The 15,260-nt window shown below is 26.5% G+C and overlaps 1 protein-coding gene across 5 annotated transcripts in view; it reads left to right on the top strand.

The window, feature by feature from the left end:
* The window catches only part of csul (protein arginine N-methyltransferase 5), a 324,839-nt gene that overhangs the window by 298,390 nt on the left and 11,189 nt on the right, over positions 1 to 15,260 (top strand). For 2 of the 5 annotated variants that reach the window (XM_067288669.1, XM_067288668.1), the window contains exons 5-14: positions 140 to 271; positions 3,162 to 3,301; positions 4,365 to 4,578; positions 5,288 to 5,371; positions 5,445 to 5,516; positions 8,310 to 8,387; positions 11,265 to 11,323; positions 14,122 to 14,244; positions 14,315 to 14,490; positions 15,126 to 15,235. In XM_067288669.1, coding sequence (XP_067144770.1) covers positions 140 to 271; positions 3,162 to 3,301; positions 4,365 to 4,578; positions 5,288 to 5,371; positions 5,445 to 5,516; positions 8,310 to 8,387; positions 11,265 to 11,323; positions 14,122 to 14,244; positions 14,315 to 14,490; positions 15,126 to 15,235 — 1,188 coding nt within the window. The remainder of the gene's footprint in view (positions 1 to 139; positions 272 to 3,161; positions 3,302 to 4,364; positions 4,579 to 5,287; positions 5,372 to 5,444; positions 5,517 to 8,309; positions 8,388 to 11,264; positions 11,324 to 14,121; positions 14,245 to 14,314; positions 14,491 to 15,125; positions 15,236 to 15,260) is intronic. The other 3 variants (XM_067288670.1, XM_067288672.1, XM_067288671.1) reach the window with 3 other exon arrangements.

The raw sequence follows: 15,260 nt of genomic DNA, 5'->3' as shown, positions 1-15,260 counted from the left end.
GATGGAATTATTATTTGTCCTTTAATAATTTAGCTACAGAATTCAGTGATATGAATAGTAATTTAAATAAAATCATATTAGATATAATTATTATTTTAAAAAATAATTTCATAATATAATTTAAGTAACAATAATATAGGCTTTAGAACAAGAATTAAATTATGCAGCACATCTCGGCTTGCCTGCTGTTCTTGTTTCAGTGAAAAGTTCCAAATGTGTGAATTTAGCAAGATGTATCCATAACAGAATTTTATCCTCTGCTTCCTATCAGGTAATTATATAAAATTATTATCTATTGTTTTTTTGTTTAATTTAATAATTAAATTGACTAGATTTTAAAAATAAGCAAAAGAAATATAACTATGTATAGGTTATACTGAATGATCTTATATGTGTTTTTTAGTTTAATTATGTAAATAATATATACAGTTGAACCTGTCTTATCTTGAATCTGATAGGAACGGAAAAAAAAATTGGAGATAGACAAGTTTTGAGATTTATAAGTTCCTACACAGTAAACGGTAATAGGTTTGATTGTAGGTACAGTATTTTATTGATACAGTAGAAAGTACAGAACATGCCTGTATTATGTATAAATAAAACGGTTTTGAATACCTTAACAGAAATAGTTTATCAATAGTTTCTGATCCCTGACTTTCTTCAATCAATAAGACTATGCCAAACTTGTACAATCAGAGAAAAGTAGCATTAATTGCAATACAGTACATAATTACAATACAATACAAAATATAATCATTGAACTTTATGTAATTGACACTTTAGTCCATAATTTGAGAAATAGAGGTTTTGGGATAAAATTATTTGAGATTAACATGGAAAATATATTGAATTTAGGCAGAAAATGCAGGGAAAAAATAAATTTTAAGATAGAGGTTTTCGAGATAAACATGCTTGACATAGATAGGTTCAACTGTAAATATGAATATCAACTCAAAAACCCAATTTATAGTTAAAGCCAAATGAACTGCTTAATTATCAGGTTGTAATATTAAATTTGTATATATATTCTATAATAATAAAATCTAGCACAAGATGGCAGCATAACTGGCTACCTCTAAACAAATTATTTATTATTTAATTAATTATGTAGCTATATTATAGCCCAATAATTCGGCAGTTCATTTGACTATAAATAACATAAATGAAATTTTGTTATTTAACATATAATTAATATTGAGGGATAATAAATATATGAAATTACTATCCATTACAATCAATCATGAGTACAGTGCGTTATAGTTACTATTTTTATTTCATCAATAATTTCATATTCTTTCTTTTTTTTTCTTTCATAGAATGTATACCAGAACTTAGCAGTTTTGATATATATTCTATGCACAATGGTGGCAGTATTGTTTGAACTAGTTGTTTCTTTTCTTTTTTCAAGTAACTATTATCAGTTTTACAGAAATTTGTTATTGAACTTGTAGGAAAAAATACCGAGAATAGAACTTGCTTAGAATCATTTAGAAAAATGAAAAAGTCAGTACAAAGAAGTGTTTTTATTTTGTTGTTTGCAGATTGTTTTATTATATTTTTTAATCTAATCATTTTTTTAATAATTTGAAATCGTATATAATTATCTGTAATAAAATTTTAACAAATGAAAGCCATTTTAAATTTTGTAGTTTTAAGTCCAACAAACAAATCAGAAAAATATATAAACTATCACTTTTTTTAATTTGTAAATGAGCCTTAAAAACTGTTGGTAGTAATGTTTTTTTTGAGTTTTAAAGTTTTTAGTTTTTAATAATTATTAATATAAACATCTCTCTAAAATGAATTTAATCATTTTTGAATCTCTCAATTAGTTAGTTTTTTTTTATTGTGGTTTTTATATTGCAAATATTAAGACAATATTACTTATTTAATTTCAAGGCTATCCTATCAGCAAACGCTGTTGCAATAGTTTACGAGAGCTTGCCACCCGGCCTCTCTGTACGTCCAGCTGGGAAAACTACAAAGACAATATTACACTTTGTGATGATGACAATGTATCAATATCATATATATGATATTATAATTTTAGGCAAATAACCCGCAATGATATATTTATGAAGATAATATTTATAGGATAAGAAGTGGAAGTGGCCAGAGATGGTCTACAGTTTATCTGTGATTCTGTTTAAATGGTCCACAGATTGATGACTGAGGATCACTGGTCTAGGTTAATGTACAGTACATGATGTAAAAATGTCACTAAAAATAATCAATTAGGAAATACATAAACTTAATCATTCATTCACTTTCTATCATTACAACATATTGCAATCTAGATATAAATGGTTGTATGGATATGGTTCTTTAAACTCTTTCAGTGCTTTTTTCTCTTGTTTTTGGCTCTTTTTGTCTTGTGGACCTTAAGAGAACTTTTTCTATACCAATTGTTTCGTTGGTCTACAATAGGGTTGACTGGGGGGGACTTAGCATATCTAGAACTTATTGCCCATGAAAAATTCTTTCAGGGTCGTGGATTTGCTTATAAAAAACACATTCCGTATTTATTGTTTTTTTAAATAAACAATGTAGTATCTGTGTACTGCTTCAATACACAGATGACATATTTTAGAATAGGTTTTTCCATAAAGAGATGATTTTCTTGTAGGTTTTCAAAATTATTCATGATCCTGGCAAATTAATGAGTTATTTTTATTAACATTTTGATTAATCAAAGTAACTAAGTTGTAATAAATATATTTTGCACTTTGTTTTATTAAATTCAATAAAAGGCATGTTTTAAAACCCTTGTGTATGGTGATTAAGTTGTTTATAGTAAGCTTTCATAGATCATTAATTACTCAAGTGCTTTCAAATTTATCTTGTCTTGTTTGATAATGAAATGATCACACCGTTCATTTAATAAATTTTGATAAAACAAATAATTCCTTTTAATATAGGCTTACAAAGTTTTGATGTTAGAGCATTTTCTAATGATCCTAATTCCTTAATTATCCTAATGATATGAAATAATTGAGTTGTACATTGCAGCAAATATTTACCATCATTTCTCAATTGATAGGCCAAGCATTTATAAACTTTAGAAAAAAGATATTTTCTAAAAATAGAAATAAAAGTTTTTGTAATTAATAAATACTTTGATATCTTATTAATGCTTATATAAGCTATTTGTCACTTTTAAGAATATGTTCCAGATATGGATTCGTGTTCCAATGCGAGCTCCCTGTGATGACTGCAGGATGTATGTGAATGAACCACGTATAAATTGTGAAGGGGATTCTAATATAGATTTAGATGTACCTGAAGAAGATACTTGGCATTGGTAATTTTGCAATATGATTATTTAAAAATTTAACACAATAAACGACTTCTAATAACACTGTAGTGCATAACACAGAGAGACAGACTAAACCTTTCACAGTGTTGTATATGATAGTTGGTTCTCTATCGTATACAACACTGTGAAAGGTTTTAGTCTGTGTCTCTGTAAAAATTTAATGTATAAAAGAAAGTTCTCAATTAAAAATAAGTAATCATATTTATAAGCCAGTGGTTTCCAACCTTTTTGTACCTGCGCCCCCTTAAAAAAATTGTTGCACCCCTTAATTTTTCTAACAATCTAATTTCATAAATACTCAACTGATATTATAATTTATTTAATGGGCTACAAAATAATATACAATATTATGTAAAAATATACATAAAAAATAATTATTTATTATAAGAAATAATAATTTTAAATGTACTAAAAATAATGTACTATTATAACAGTTATGAAATTTACCTCAATATTAATTTAGAAGTTACCAAAGCGAAGTGTTTCATTCTATATATCAACGTGGTTATCGCAAGCACTACTAACGAACTAATTCTGTTCATAGACAACAGAAAATAAAAACAGATGCTTCTGTTTACTGAAGTTTGGCGCGAGTAAGCATGAGAATACCCGGGATGTTCCGAGTGCTTGTCTTTTGTTTTCTCGCCCCGCCAGCGCTCGGCTCCAAACGCGAAAGCGAGATGTTTTCGTTCCAGCAAGAGTATGGATGGATGTTTTAGCATTTGTACCCGAAAAATTCGCGGCGAGGATTGTGGATTACGTATACCTATTTTGCTGATTCATTTTTTTTGACACCTATTCGACTTTTTTGGTTTGTATTCGAAAATGATATTTGGAAACAGCTGCATGCCCCCTTGCAACAGTCTCGCAGCCCCCTAGGGGGCGCGCCCCACAGGTTGGAAACCACTGTTATAAGCCATTTATAAAATATTACTTTTATTCACTATTTCAGTTATTAAATATAACTACAGTAATAATATAACACTGATATTTTATAAAAGTATTATTGTGTTTTATACCATTTTAAATTTTATTTTGCTTGTAATAGGTGGAATATTTTTCGTAGTGTTTGCAATACTGAGAAAAAGTTAGGCTTAGCTCTAGAACTTAGTGCTGATTTACCTTCCCAATCAGAACTTGAGAGATGGCTTGGAGAACCATTACGTTGCATCATTGTACCTACTTCAATATTTTTAACTAATAAGAAAGGTTATCCAGTTTTATCACGTGCTCATCAAGGATTCATTCAGAGGGCTTATAAGGTAAATATGGTAATTGAGATATTAGTAAAACTTTACAAAATAGTAAAAAAATGATAGAATTGATCTTTGTCAAGTTCTCAATTATAAGAATTTAATAACTTGACATTTTCAAAAAATACATACACCTCTACAAAAAAGTTTCAAAAATGATGAAAATGCAGTAACTCACAGATGATCTAAAATATCAGTTTATTGAATCATTATAATTAATGATGTCTGAATGAGTCACTTTTATAATGCATTAATATTTTGTAAATGTTTTATTATTATATAAATATGATTGTGATGGTAGGTCTGATAAAATCTTTGCTACAATGAGGATAAAAATTATGGACTTCATTAGTAGCAAAAGAAAAAAAAAAGACCTATTGTGAATTAGTGCTTTTTATCATTTTGAAATTTTTTTACATCAAAATGCAAATGTATTTTTTAGAAAATGTCAGTTTGTCAATTTTTTTAAAGTAATAATTAGCATTTTGTTCTTTATTTTGTATATGTTTGTAATTGAAGTTATTTAATTTGAAATCTTTTATCTGATACATCTTTTTTAAGTATATTGATTTTTTTTATGTATTTTATATTTTACAAGTTAATTCTGAGGATAATTTTTAATAAAATCAAAATATATTCATAATGAGAGAAGTGTTGATTTTGGAATAATTGTTTAAATTTTTAGCTACATAAAGTTATTGGTATTTTAATTATTTAGTTAGATGTACAAGTAATGATTAAAGGAGTAAATATGCATGGAAGTATAAAACATTATCAACAGTATATGGAGCATTTATGGTTGGTAAGTAACTTCATTTTTTATTACAAATGAAAGAGAGAGTGGAGGAAAAAAAAAATGTAAATTTTGAATTTAGACTCAACCTCCAGATGATACACTAACTCAATTTGCACGAGGATATGAGGATTACTTACAAGTGCCATTACAGGTAAGTTTATTAGTGGAATGTATAATATTTTAAATATTGAACTGATTTATTTTTTTAATATATATAAATTCATATCATACTGACAATACCAAACAAGTAATTTTATTTAAATTAAAAAAATATTTTTATTCCGGATCTTGAAAGTTGTTTTTCAATTGAAAAAAACAAAAACATTTTGCGTATAATAAAATAAAGTTTTTTACAATATATCACCTATAATCATTTTAAGACAGAAATCAAAAGTATTTAATTCTTTTACATGTTGACTAATAATGTTATTTGAAATAAGGATTGACATTTTGATGAAAAAAAACTTTATTGGTTCAAGTAATACTGGATGGTTAAAATATTATTCATATAATTTCCATGAATTCAAGGAAAATTGTATATAAATTTATTATATTAAATTTCTTATAATCTATATGTAAATATAAGAAATTCCTCTTAAAAGAATTTTTATTAAAGAACTATAGGATTTTTATGAAAGTAAATTGTTTGTAGTCATAAGGTTAAACTGAATTGAAAGACACATGCAGAATACATAGAAACATGTTTTAATTAAGATTAAATGATAGGGAGTTAAAGTAGAAAGCTTCAATCAACATGTTTTATGCAGATGATAGAAATCTATCAAAAGTTTGTTCTTAAGCAAATGAATTTAACTGCTGCTATAATTTATAAATTTAATAATATGGCATAAAGAAAAACAAAATATACATATATATGTGTGTGTGTGTGTGTGTGTGTTATAGACTAAGTGATTAATATGGGCATTTTGAATAATGCCTAGCCATTATGAATAATGAAAAACAAAATCATTCACTGTAATAAATTTTTAGTTTTTTTATCATAATTTATCACATTGATTGGTCACTATAAATACTGCTATCACCTGATCAGACAAAAGTGGTGGTGATAATTTGAGGAGTGATCATCTGACAGATACTAGCTAATCAGTGCTCAAGTCTGAGTTGTGTGTAGTATTACATTTAGTATTGAATTTTAATTTGTGTGCCCAGTAGTTAGTCTTGTACAACGTTTTAATTTTACTTTTGCTTTTTAAAATAGTGTGTCTTTTTTAAGAAAATAATGACCATGGAGCAGTCATTAAGTAATGAATAAGTGCTTCAACAACTGATTAAATAAGTTACTAGCAGCAAAAGATCAGAACAGTCAAATTTTTACAAAATCAGCACATGCCTATTTGACAATGATACAAAAAGTGAGACAGTCAAAAACAAAAGTGACTTCAAAGTTACTGGAAGAATATCAGCATTTACAAGATGTATCTATTAGAGAAATAGAAAAATTAACTGTGCCTATAAAAGTAGATTATTTCATTAAATATTACATTCACACTGAAAAAATATTTCAGATATTGCATGATGTCCATAATGCTGTTGGCCATGGCATCAGAAATCGCATGGAAAAAGAATTAAGTACAAAATATTAAAATATCACAATAGAGATGATCATAATTTACTTAAACTTGTGTGAAATCTGTCAGATAAAAACAATATTTTTAAGGAAGGCTTGGTAGTTAAACCAATTTTAAGAAATGAACTCAAGATGTCAGGTTTACCTTATAGATATGCAGTTGCAAGCTGATGAGAAATATAGAGTGCATTTTTTTATTCCTCTGTGTAACTCATGCACACAGCATCTGTTTAAAAATTCTTGTGAAACATGTTCCTATATTCTGGGTAGTGTGTGCACCATTGGACTGCAAAAATGGCTGTTAGTAGTAGTAGTAGTAGTAGTAGTAGTAGTAGTTTACGGTGGAAAGCAACATGGTGTCCTCCATGGCTCAGATAGCTTTGTTTCAATGTTCATTATGTGGTTTTATAAATGAAAATTTAGTTGTGAAAAAACACATTAATGCACATGATGATGTAAGTGTCATTTCAAATTTTTTTTCGAATGGTAGCTGGCATTCTAATTTTTTCATGGCTACTTTGAATGTTCTGTTGGAAAGACAATGCATTTTATGGTTAAATATTTACAATTTGAAGTCTTCTTTTAACTTCTGTCTCTTTAAAATGTGCATTTTTAATTATAGATTCCTCCATCATGGTACTATTGATAATACTATCAATAGTATCATGACATCATCATCACCATCTTTTACTAGTGTTTCCAAATGCCTACAAACTTCATGTTCATTTTTCAAATTAACAATTTTAACTAATTAAAAATTTTAGTTTTCAAAATTGAATCTTTAAAAATTGAAAATGATAATATACTGGAAAGAATACTCAATTAAATACAGCTAAATAGGTTAAATTACAAAAATTGCCAAAAAATCATTTAAAAAAAATTATTTTTAAGCATTTTACAAATTATAAACATGTACAACAATCTTTTAAATGTGTACCAGATTACCCAGATAATAGCTGTGTGCTTAATACTTTGATATGCTCAAGTACAAAATGGATACTTGATATTTAGCACAATAATTACATTTAATGAAGAGGAATCAATGGGATTGCAAAAGATATGAAAACTTTTACTATTATTAATTACTCTTAAAAATGTGTATTCAGTTTGCCCTTCCTCTAATTTCACTTCTTTTATTTTTAAGAAAAGATTTTATTTAATTTTTTCTGGTTATAACCTTTTGAGCATTTCTAAAACAAGAGGGAAACAATGAATGGATATTAGTAATTTAACTCATTATAAAGAAGTTACCAAATGTGGAATATAATATAGTTGTAGAGTCATTTTTATTAGATGAAATATAATTTTTATTCACAAAATTCTTTAATATATTTCTGTATATAATTTTAATTTCAGCCTTTAATGGACAATTTGGAATCTTGTACATATGAAATATTTGAAAGAGATCCAGTTAAATATACTGAATATCAAAAGGTATGTAGACTAATTTCAAAATTTCCTGATTAATTTATATTTAATTACAAAAAAACTTTCAGAAAGATATTAATGCTTTTGATTTACATTTTCTTCATTTCACTTTTTCTCCAAATGATAAAATTGTTTTATAATGTTTGGTATATTTGTTATGTATTTTGAAAAAAATAATGATTTGTTTTTCAAAATCAATAAAAATGCTTATAGACTACTTTAATATTTAGAGAAATAATCACACAATTATTGCACAGTGTTGTTTCAGCCTCCTGCCATGGAGGATTTGGATTCAAACCCAATTCAAACTGTTAGAATTTATCATGGATTGTACAGGTCAGGATATCATTCCCAATTCTTCACCTGTATTGACCAATTCTATCGCTTATTATGTCTACCTGCAATGTTTTTCGAACTATTTAGTATCAGATAATATGTTAATTGTGAACGAACTTACTACTAATTCAAAACAAGAAATCTTTGCAATTCAATAATAGTTTTTATTTAATAAATATTGCCAACCATCTTATATTGCTGTTTTTAGATTCTAAAATCTGAAGATTGCAAAAGTTCTTGATTTGGATTATTTATAGTTTATCCAACTTTATTATTTTCTTATTTAATGAACTTAAGTCAGAAATTACTACATTTATTCTTTCGTACATAATAATGTAAAAATTATTGATTTGATTAAAACTTCTTTATCAATCTTTATTGTAGAGGTCAAGACCTTTGTAAAAGGGAAGCATAACACAAAATAAATTAAATTTTTAGTACAAAAACTTCTTAGTTTTATAACATTATTAGTAAGAAATGCTTATAAAAAAGAAACAAACACAGTTTTTAATATAAAATTTTGTAGTTTAATAACATTTATTACATAATTATAAATATTTTCACTACTGTACTGTATGTATTTTAATAACATTGAGCATTCCACTTTATTTTTTTCTAAATTTGGTAAAAACTTATCTGTACAATTTGTGTTTTTATTTGTGTATTTATTAACAATTCGACTCCATATTTTACATATTGACATGTTATAGCAGAAACAGTTGCTGATATCTAAGACATAATTTGTACTGCATGAATGCACAGAATTATAATTCAACTTTAATTGTATTAGGATATGTATTAGGTAATTTTTATGAAAGTATTTAACAATAAGCAATTGTGAGATAAACAGCTTTTTTTAATTTTGTTATACCTAAGAAAATGTTTAACTCTACTGTACATGCCTTCTTGTGTCTTGTTGTGTTTTGCTATTTAATATATATTTAATTAATAAATTAATAATAATTAATATGTAATAGCATGTATAATGTACACATTATTTAAGTAATGTTTAACTTTATCATTTATATTTATATTGCTTTATGTATTACAACAATTAATTGTGAAATAAAGTGAAACACTTGAAGTAATTAGTAGGACTGAAAATTAAGAATTTTTTTAAACTAAAATAATAAATTATTATTTTTACACGAATAAAGACTGTAACTTGTATTTACATAATTTTATATTTGTAAAATAAAGCATACTTATGAAAACCTAATCTATAAAATAAATTATATATTTTTATTGATTTAAGATTTTCAGTTGCTCTGTAAACTTTGTAAAATATATTGTGTAAAGACTATTAAATATCTGAACATTATTGTGAAATTAGATATCAAAATGAAAAATTGTTAGTGTTTGATTTTTTTTCATATAGTATATTTCAATAAAATCAATGTAGGATTCTTTAAATTAATATTGAAACATTTTAAATATCCAGTTTAAAATGTTCAATAGTTCATAATGTTTTAAATATTTAATTGAGATTTTGATAACATAATTATAAATCGGCCAAGGTAAAATCTCTAGGATTACTTTATATTAGTTATATGAAAAAATTTTTTTTCTATTATGGAATGCTTGTTTTGTGGAAACAGGTAAATTATCTGTATCATTTATATAATAATAATTATAGAACAATTAATATTCCAATAATTTTTATTTTATGGGAAACATAATTAGTTTACATTAATTAGTAGAGATTGGAGATTTTCATAAGTTTTTTTATGATAATTATTTTGATGTGAATAAACATTTTTTGTTAACTTTAAAATTTCGTTTTTTAAAAAAATTATATTTTTTCAATTCTAAGATGCACCTTTTTATCAAGTTTTACTTGTTCAAAACAGATATGTGTTAGAATTGGTGGCATTGTTATTTTGGACTATAAACAAAAACTCAGAAGTCATTGTGGGTGGATTATGTTATATATTAAGCACCAGTAATATAGACATTTCTGGCTGTACTACAAGCATCTAATTTAAACTCCATTTTTTGACATTTAAAATGCCTTCAAGACTAATGTTGTGATACAGTATTAAAATACATAGTTGATGTACTTATAGAAAAGAATGGAAGTAGAGCTGATAAACATTATCTATTGCATTTGTATTGTTTTCTGACTTTCTTGTTACTTTAAAAAAATAAATAAATAAAATTTCAAATTGTTTTCCAGTCTAAAAAAAAAAAAACTTAAAATCTAATTTCAAAATCATGATGCATCTAGAATTGATGGTGTCATAGAATCAGGGAAATATGGTATCTAAAGATAACTAAGAGTTGAGTATTGATATTCTTGATAATTTTCATTTTGTATTTTATATTAATGATGATATGTATTTACAAAATATCTTATTCAATACTTTATATATTTTCTCTTTTATATAAATTAGACAATAAAAATTGTATTTATCAAATTTGCTTTATTTTCTGATGATGAAAAACAATAGATTATAAGCAAAGCTTTGAAAGAATAACATAAAATATAATAAATATTATGACATAAATTTTAATAGAAATAAAGTAATTTTAAATGAACTATTTCAGGCCATGTACCAAGCTATTGTTGATAGAGTATGTGATGAAGATAAAGAACACAAAACAATGTGAGATAATTACTGTATAAATTTAATTTTAAAAATTCTTTTAATTTTATAATTTATTATTTTGTTTGCTTGAAATAAATGACATGTAACTTAATTTTACATAATTTAGAGATTAACTTACTTTTTAATTATTTTAATTTATTTTTAAAAAGTGGTAAATTTAGAATTCTTAGCATTAATAAAATTCGAGCAACGTACATTTTATTTATTTTAACATATCCTAAACAACAAGAAACAAATGAAATAACTTGGAAAAAGTTGGCTTTTGCCATTTGATGGTATGACCATTGATTTTTGTAAAGTTTGCTTAATGTAAACCTCATTAATACAAAGTGTCAATTTTTAAGTTCCTTCAACTTCATATTAACATGGTTTGATTGTACAAGTTTATTTTAAGTATATATTCTTTTCCCATATATACATTTTTATATGAGTATACTATCTTTACTTAATATATTATTTTCACAAGCAAAGCTGGATACCTCAGCTAGTTAAGCTATAAAAATAATTATATTTAAACCTGTTTGGATTCTGAAATGATCATGAAAATTTATTTATTTTTTTAATTTTTAAATAAAATCTATAAATTCATAATAATAAATTATGTCCATTATATGAAAATTATTATTATTACTTACAATTTTAAGTTAACAAAATTGAATAAAATAAATTATATTCTCAGTCTAATTTTTTTTAAATTACTTAAAACTTGGTTTTCATTGAAATTTCTTATGTTCTCATATATTCAATTTTATTATTGCAATTAACAATTATTTTGTTATTAATAGTTTAAGAAAAATAAGTAAAACATAACACTTTTAAACACAAATGATATGTTTTCTTTGTACATGATATTCATTTCTCTTTGATAAAATAAAAAATTGAAGGCCTCCAAAAATAATTCAATTGCAATGAAATGTCATATTCAAATATCTTTTGACTGAATATGCAAATGATAAAAAATTAACACCCAATGAATGAATAATCTGAGCTACAGTGCATTGGAAGTGCCCATCATTGTGGTGTATATGAAGCATGATTATTTCTTTGAGGGACTAAACTTCCAGTGGGGTTTAATTTCACTGATCATTGTTGATTGTGAACAATGCCTCACCATCAAATTCATTTCCACTACAACCATATGATTGAGTATGAAAGCAGATGTATCATCAGACTAAAAGAGAGTGGATGGACAGATTGACATATTTGTCAACATTTGGCTCAGAATGATGTGGCAATATACTATGCTGGTATGAATGGATCTTGAATGGCAAAGTCAGAGAAAAGCAGGCAATTAGTGGCTTAGAGTGACTACAGAGCAATTGTTTGAGTAGTTGTAACAGCACAGAGTCATAGCTATCGACTATCCAATGTATGACCAATGCCAAAGTGACCACCAGGATCATTACAAGATGACTACACAAACAGAATCTATACCCATTATACTGGCTACCACTGACTCTTAGGCATTATCAAGAATGATTGCATTGGTGCCAGGCTCAATTAACCTGAAACTGTTCTGATTGGGAATGAATAGTCTTCAGTGACAAGTCCTGCTTTGAACTGAGTCCTGGTGACCAGTACAGATGTGTATGGAGACATTCTGGCCCTTGCCAAAATCCTACTATTACTGTCAAATGACACAGCCTGACAACAGGGGGTTATGGTTTGGGGTGTCATTTGTTTTGGTAACTTATGTGGTCCCTTAGTGGTCGTCCATGACACCCTCACAGCACAGCAATATGTTGATGACATTCTGAGATTTGTCATGATACCACTCCTTTCGCAGCACCCAGGGCACACTTTCCAACCAGCCACACACAGCACATCTTTTCTGTGAATGCATTTATGGTTGCAGCATCCTTTCTTGGCCAGCCAGAATGCCAGATCTCTCTCCAATTGAGCACATTTGGAGCCTGATGGGGCATTGCCTACAATCATCTGAGAATGTTGACGACTTAGACCACCAATTGTGAACATTGTTTGGCAAGAAATTCCTAGGACACAGTTTGTCAACTGTATGGATTAATGCCATGCCAGATAAGAGCTTTTATTCAGGTAAGGGGTAGGCCAATGTTATATTGACCTCCTCACTTTGTATAGCTCTTTCTCTAGAATAAATCATCCAACTGTTCCAAAACTGTAATCACTTTTTTTCTGTGCATTTTACAATAAATGTATTAAATTTCGTTCCAGTTGGATAATTCCTTCTTGTACATCAATTTTTTTTTTTGTCAGTATATATACTCCATTCAGTTTGAAGGAAAATGAATATCATATACAGTACAGTATAAAGAAAACATACCATTTGTATTCAAAAGTTTTGTGTTTTAATTATTTTTCTTAAACTATTAATAACAAAATAATTGATTTTTTTTTAAATTTAATATTGAATAATTTATGTTTTCAAATGAGATAAGATCTTTGAGGAAAAATTATTTGATTCTATTTAAAAAAATTTCTTGTGGCCATTTATTTTTTAGAATTTTTTCATGTTATGTATTTGTTAATAATGACAAATACGTGCAGATGATGAATTACAAAAATAAAAAATTTATTAAGTGTAGTTATTTATAAGAAGAATAAGATTAATCTTAGTATTATATAAATTGACATAAAATGAAAGAAATTATGCCTTGAAGAAAAATCGGACTTCAAACTGCAGTTTGTTATATAGATATTTGGAACACAACAAATTGAATTTTTAAGTTGTTGATAATTTTAATTGAAAATTTAGAGATTTCTTTTTACTTAAAAATTAAATAAAAAAATATATAATAATTTAATAAATATTACAGTGTTTTAATGGTTGTTGGTGCTGGCAGAGGTCCACTGGTTCGGGCTGCTTTAACTGCTGCTCGAAAAGCTGAAAGAAAGATAAAAGTATACGCTGTTGAAAAAAATCCTAATGCAGTTGTAACGTAAGTATTGCTCATTTATTATAATCTGATTAAAATTATGAATTAATTAACTGTTATAATTTTAATATAGTTTACAAGCACAACAAGATGAAATGTGGGGAGATAGTGTAATCGTTGTGAATAGTGATATGAGGCTTTGGAATGCTCCAGAAAAAGCAGATATTTTAGTGTCAGAATTACTTGGATCATTTGGTGATAATGAATTGTCTCCAGAATGTTTGGATGGAGCACAAAAGTTTCTTAAAGGTAAAATTAATATAATTGTGGAAACTGTCTATGAAAAAAACAAAAAAACCTAAGTTTTCAATTCTTAAAAGTATTTAATTCTGCCTCTGGTTAATTCTAACAAAACCGTGTCTGTGTCTTCTTGCTGCATTACCTTGGTTTCTCTGAAAAGATTCAAAATTGTTCTTGAAATATATTTTGTCTTGCTCTGCTGTGACTACTATAGCTGGAGGTGATTTATTTATTTGTCTACAAGTGGAATTTATTTAGGATAAGCTACATTTTTTATATCCAAAGACTTCTTTCATTTCATCATCAGATAGGTTTGAGTTGTAGTAAAATTTAACACAGAAAATCACTTCATTCCAAAGTAATGTTTCCTTTTAGGCATGTTTCTATTTTATTCAGGTTCTGTTTTAGACAGATTTTACTGTACTGTTTATATTATTCTGTTGTACTGTGATGTTTGAAATGTACACCTACTAATAAAAATGCTTCTTGCAACATCAATAAAAAAGTAGTCAATTACACATTATGTACAATTTTTAATTGATTTATTTACTTATTTATTATTATTGTAACAGGAAGCACTTTTATTAGCAGACATGCATTATTTTTTCAAGTTTTATGCAATCATATAATTATTTTTAATTCAGACGATGGAATTAGCATTCCTGCAAGTTATACTTCTTACATAGCACCTATACATTCCCCTAAATTATATAGTGAAGTTGCTCAAATGAAAGATAGAGATAAACATCCACTCGTAAGTTTCATTTATTATAAACATT

Source organism: Centruroides vittatus, unplaced genomic scaffold, assembly GCF_030686945.1.
Source record: "Centruroides vittatus isolate TY-2023 unplaced genomic scaffold, ASM3068694v2 scaffold_899, whole genome shotgun sequence".
In the NCBI taxonomy this organism is placed as follows: domain Eukaryota; kingdom Metazoa; phylum Arthropoda; class Arachnida; order Scorpiones; family Buthidae; genus Centruroides; species Centruroides vittatus.
The sequence above is the reverse complement of the archived record's forward strand: the minus strand, read 5'-3'. Positions and strand labels throughout refer to the sequence as shown.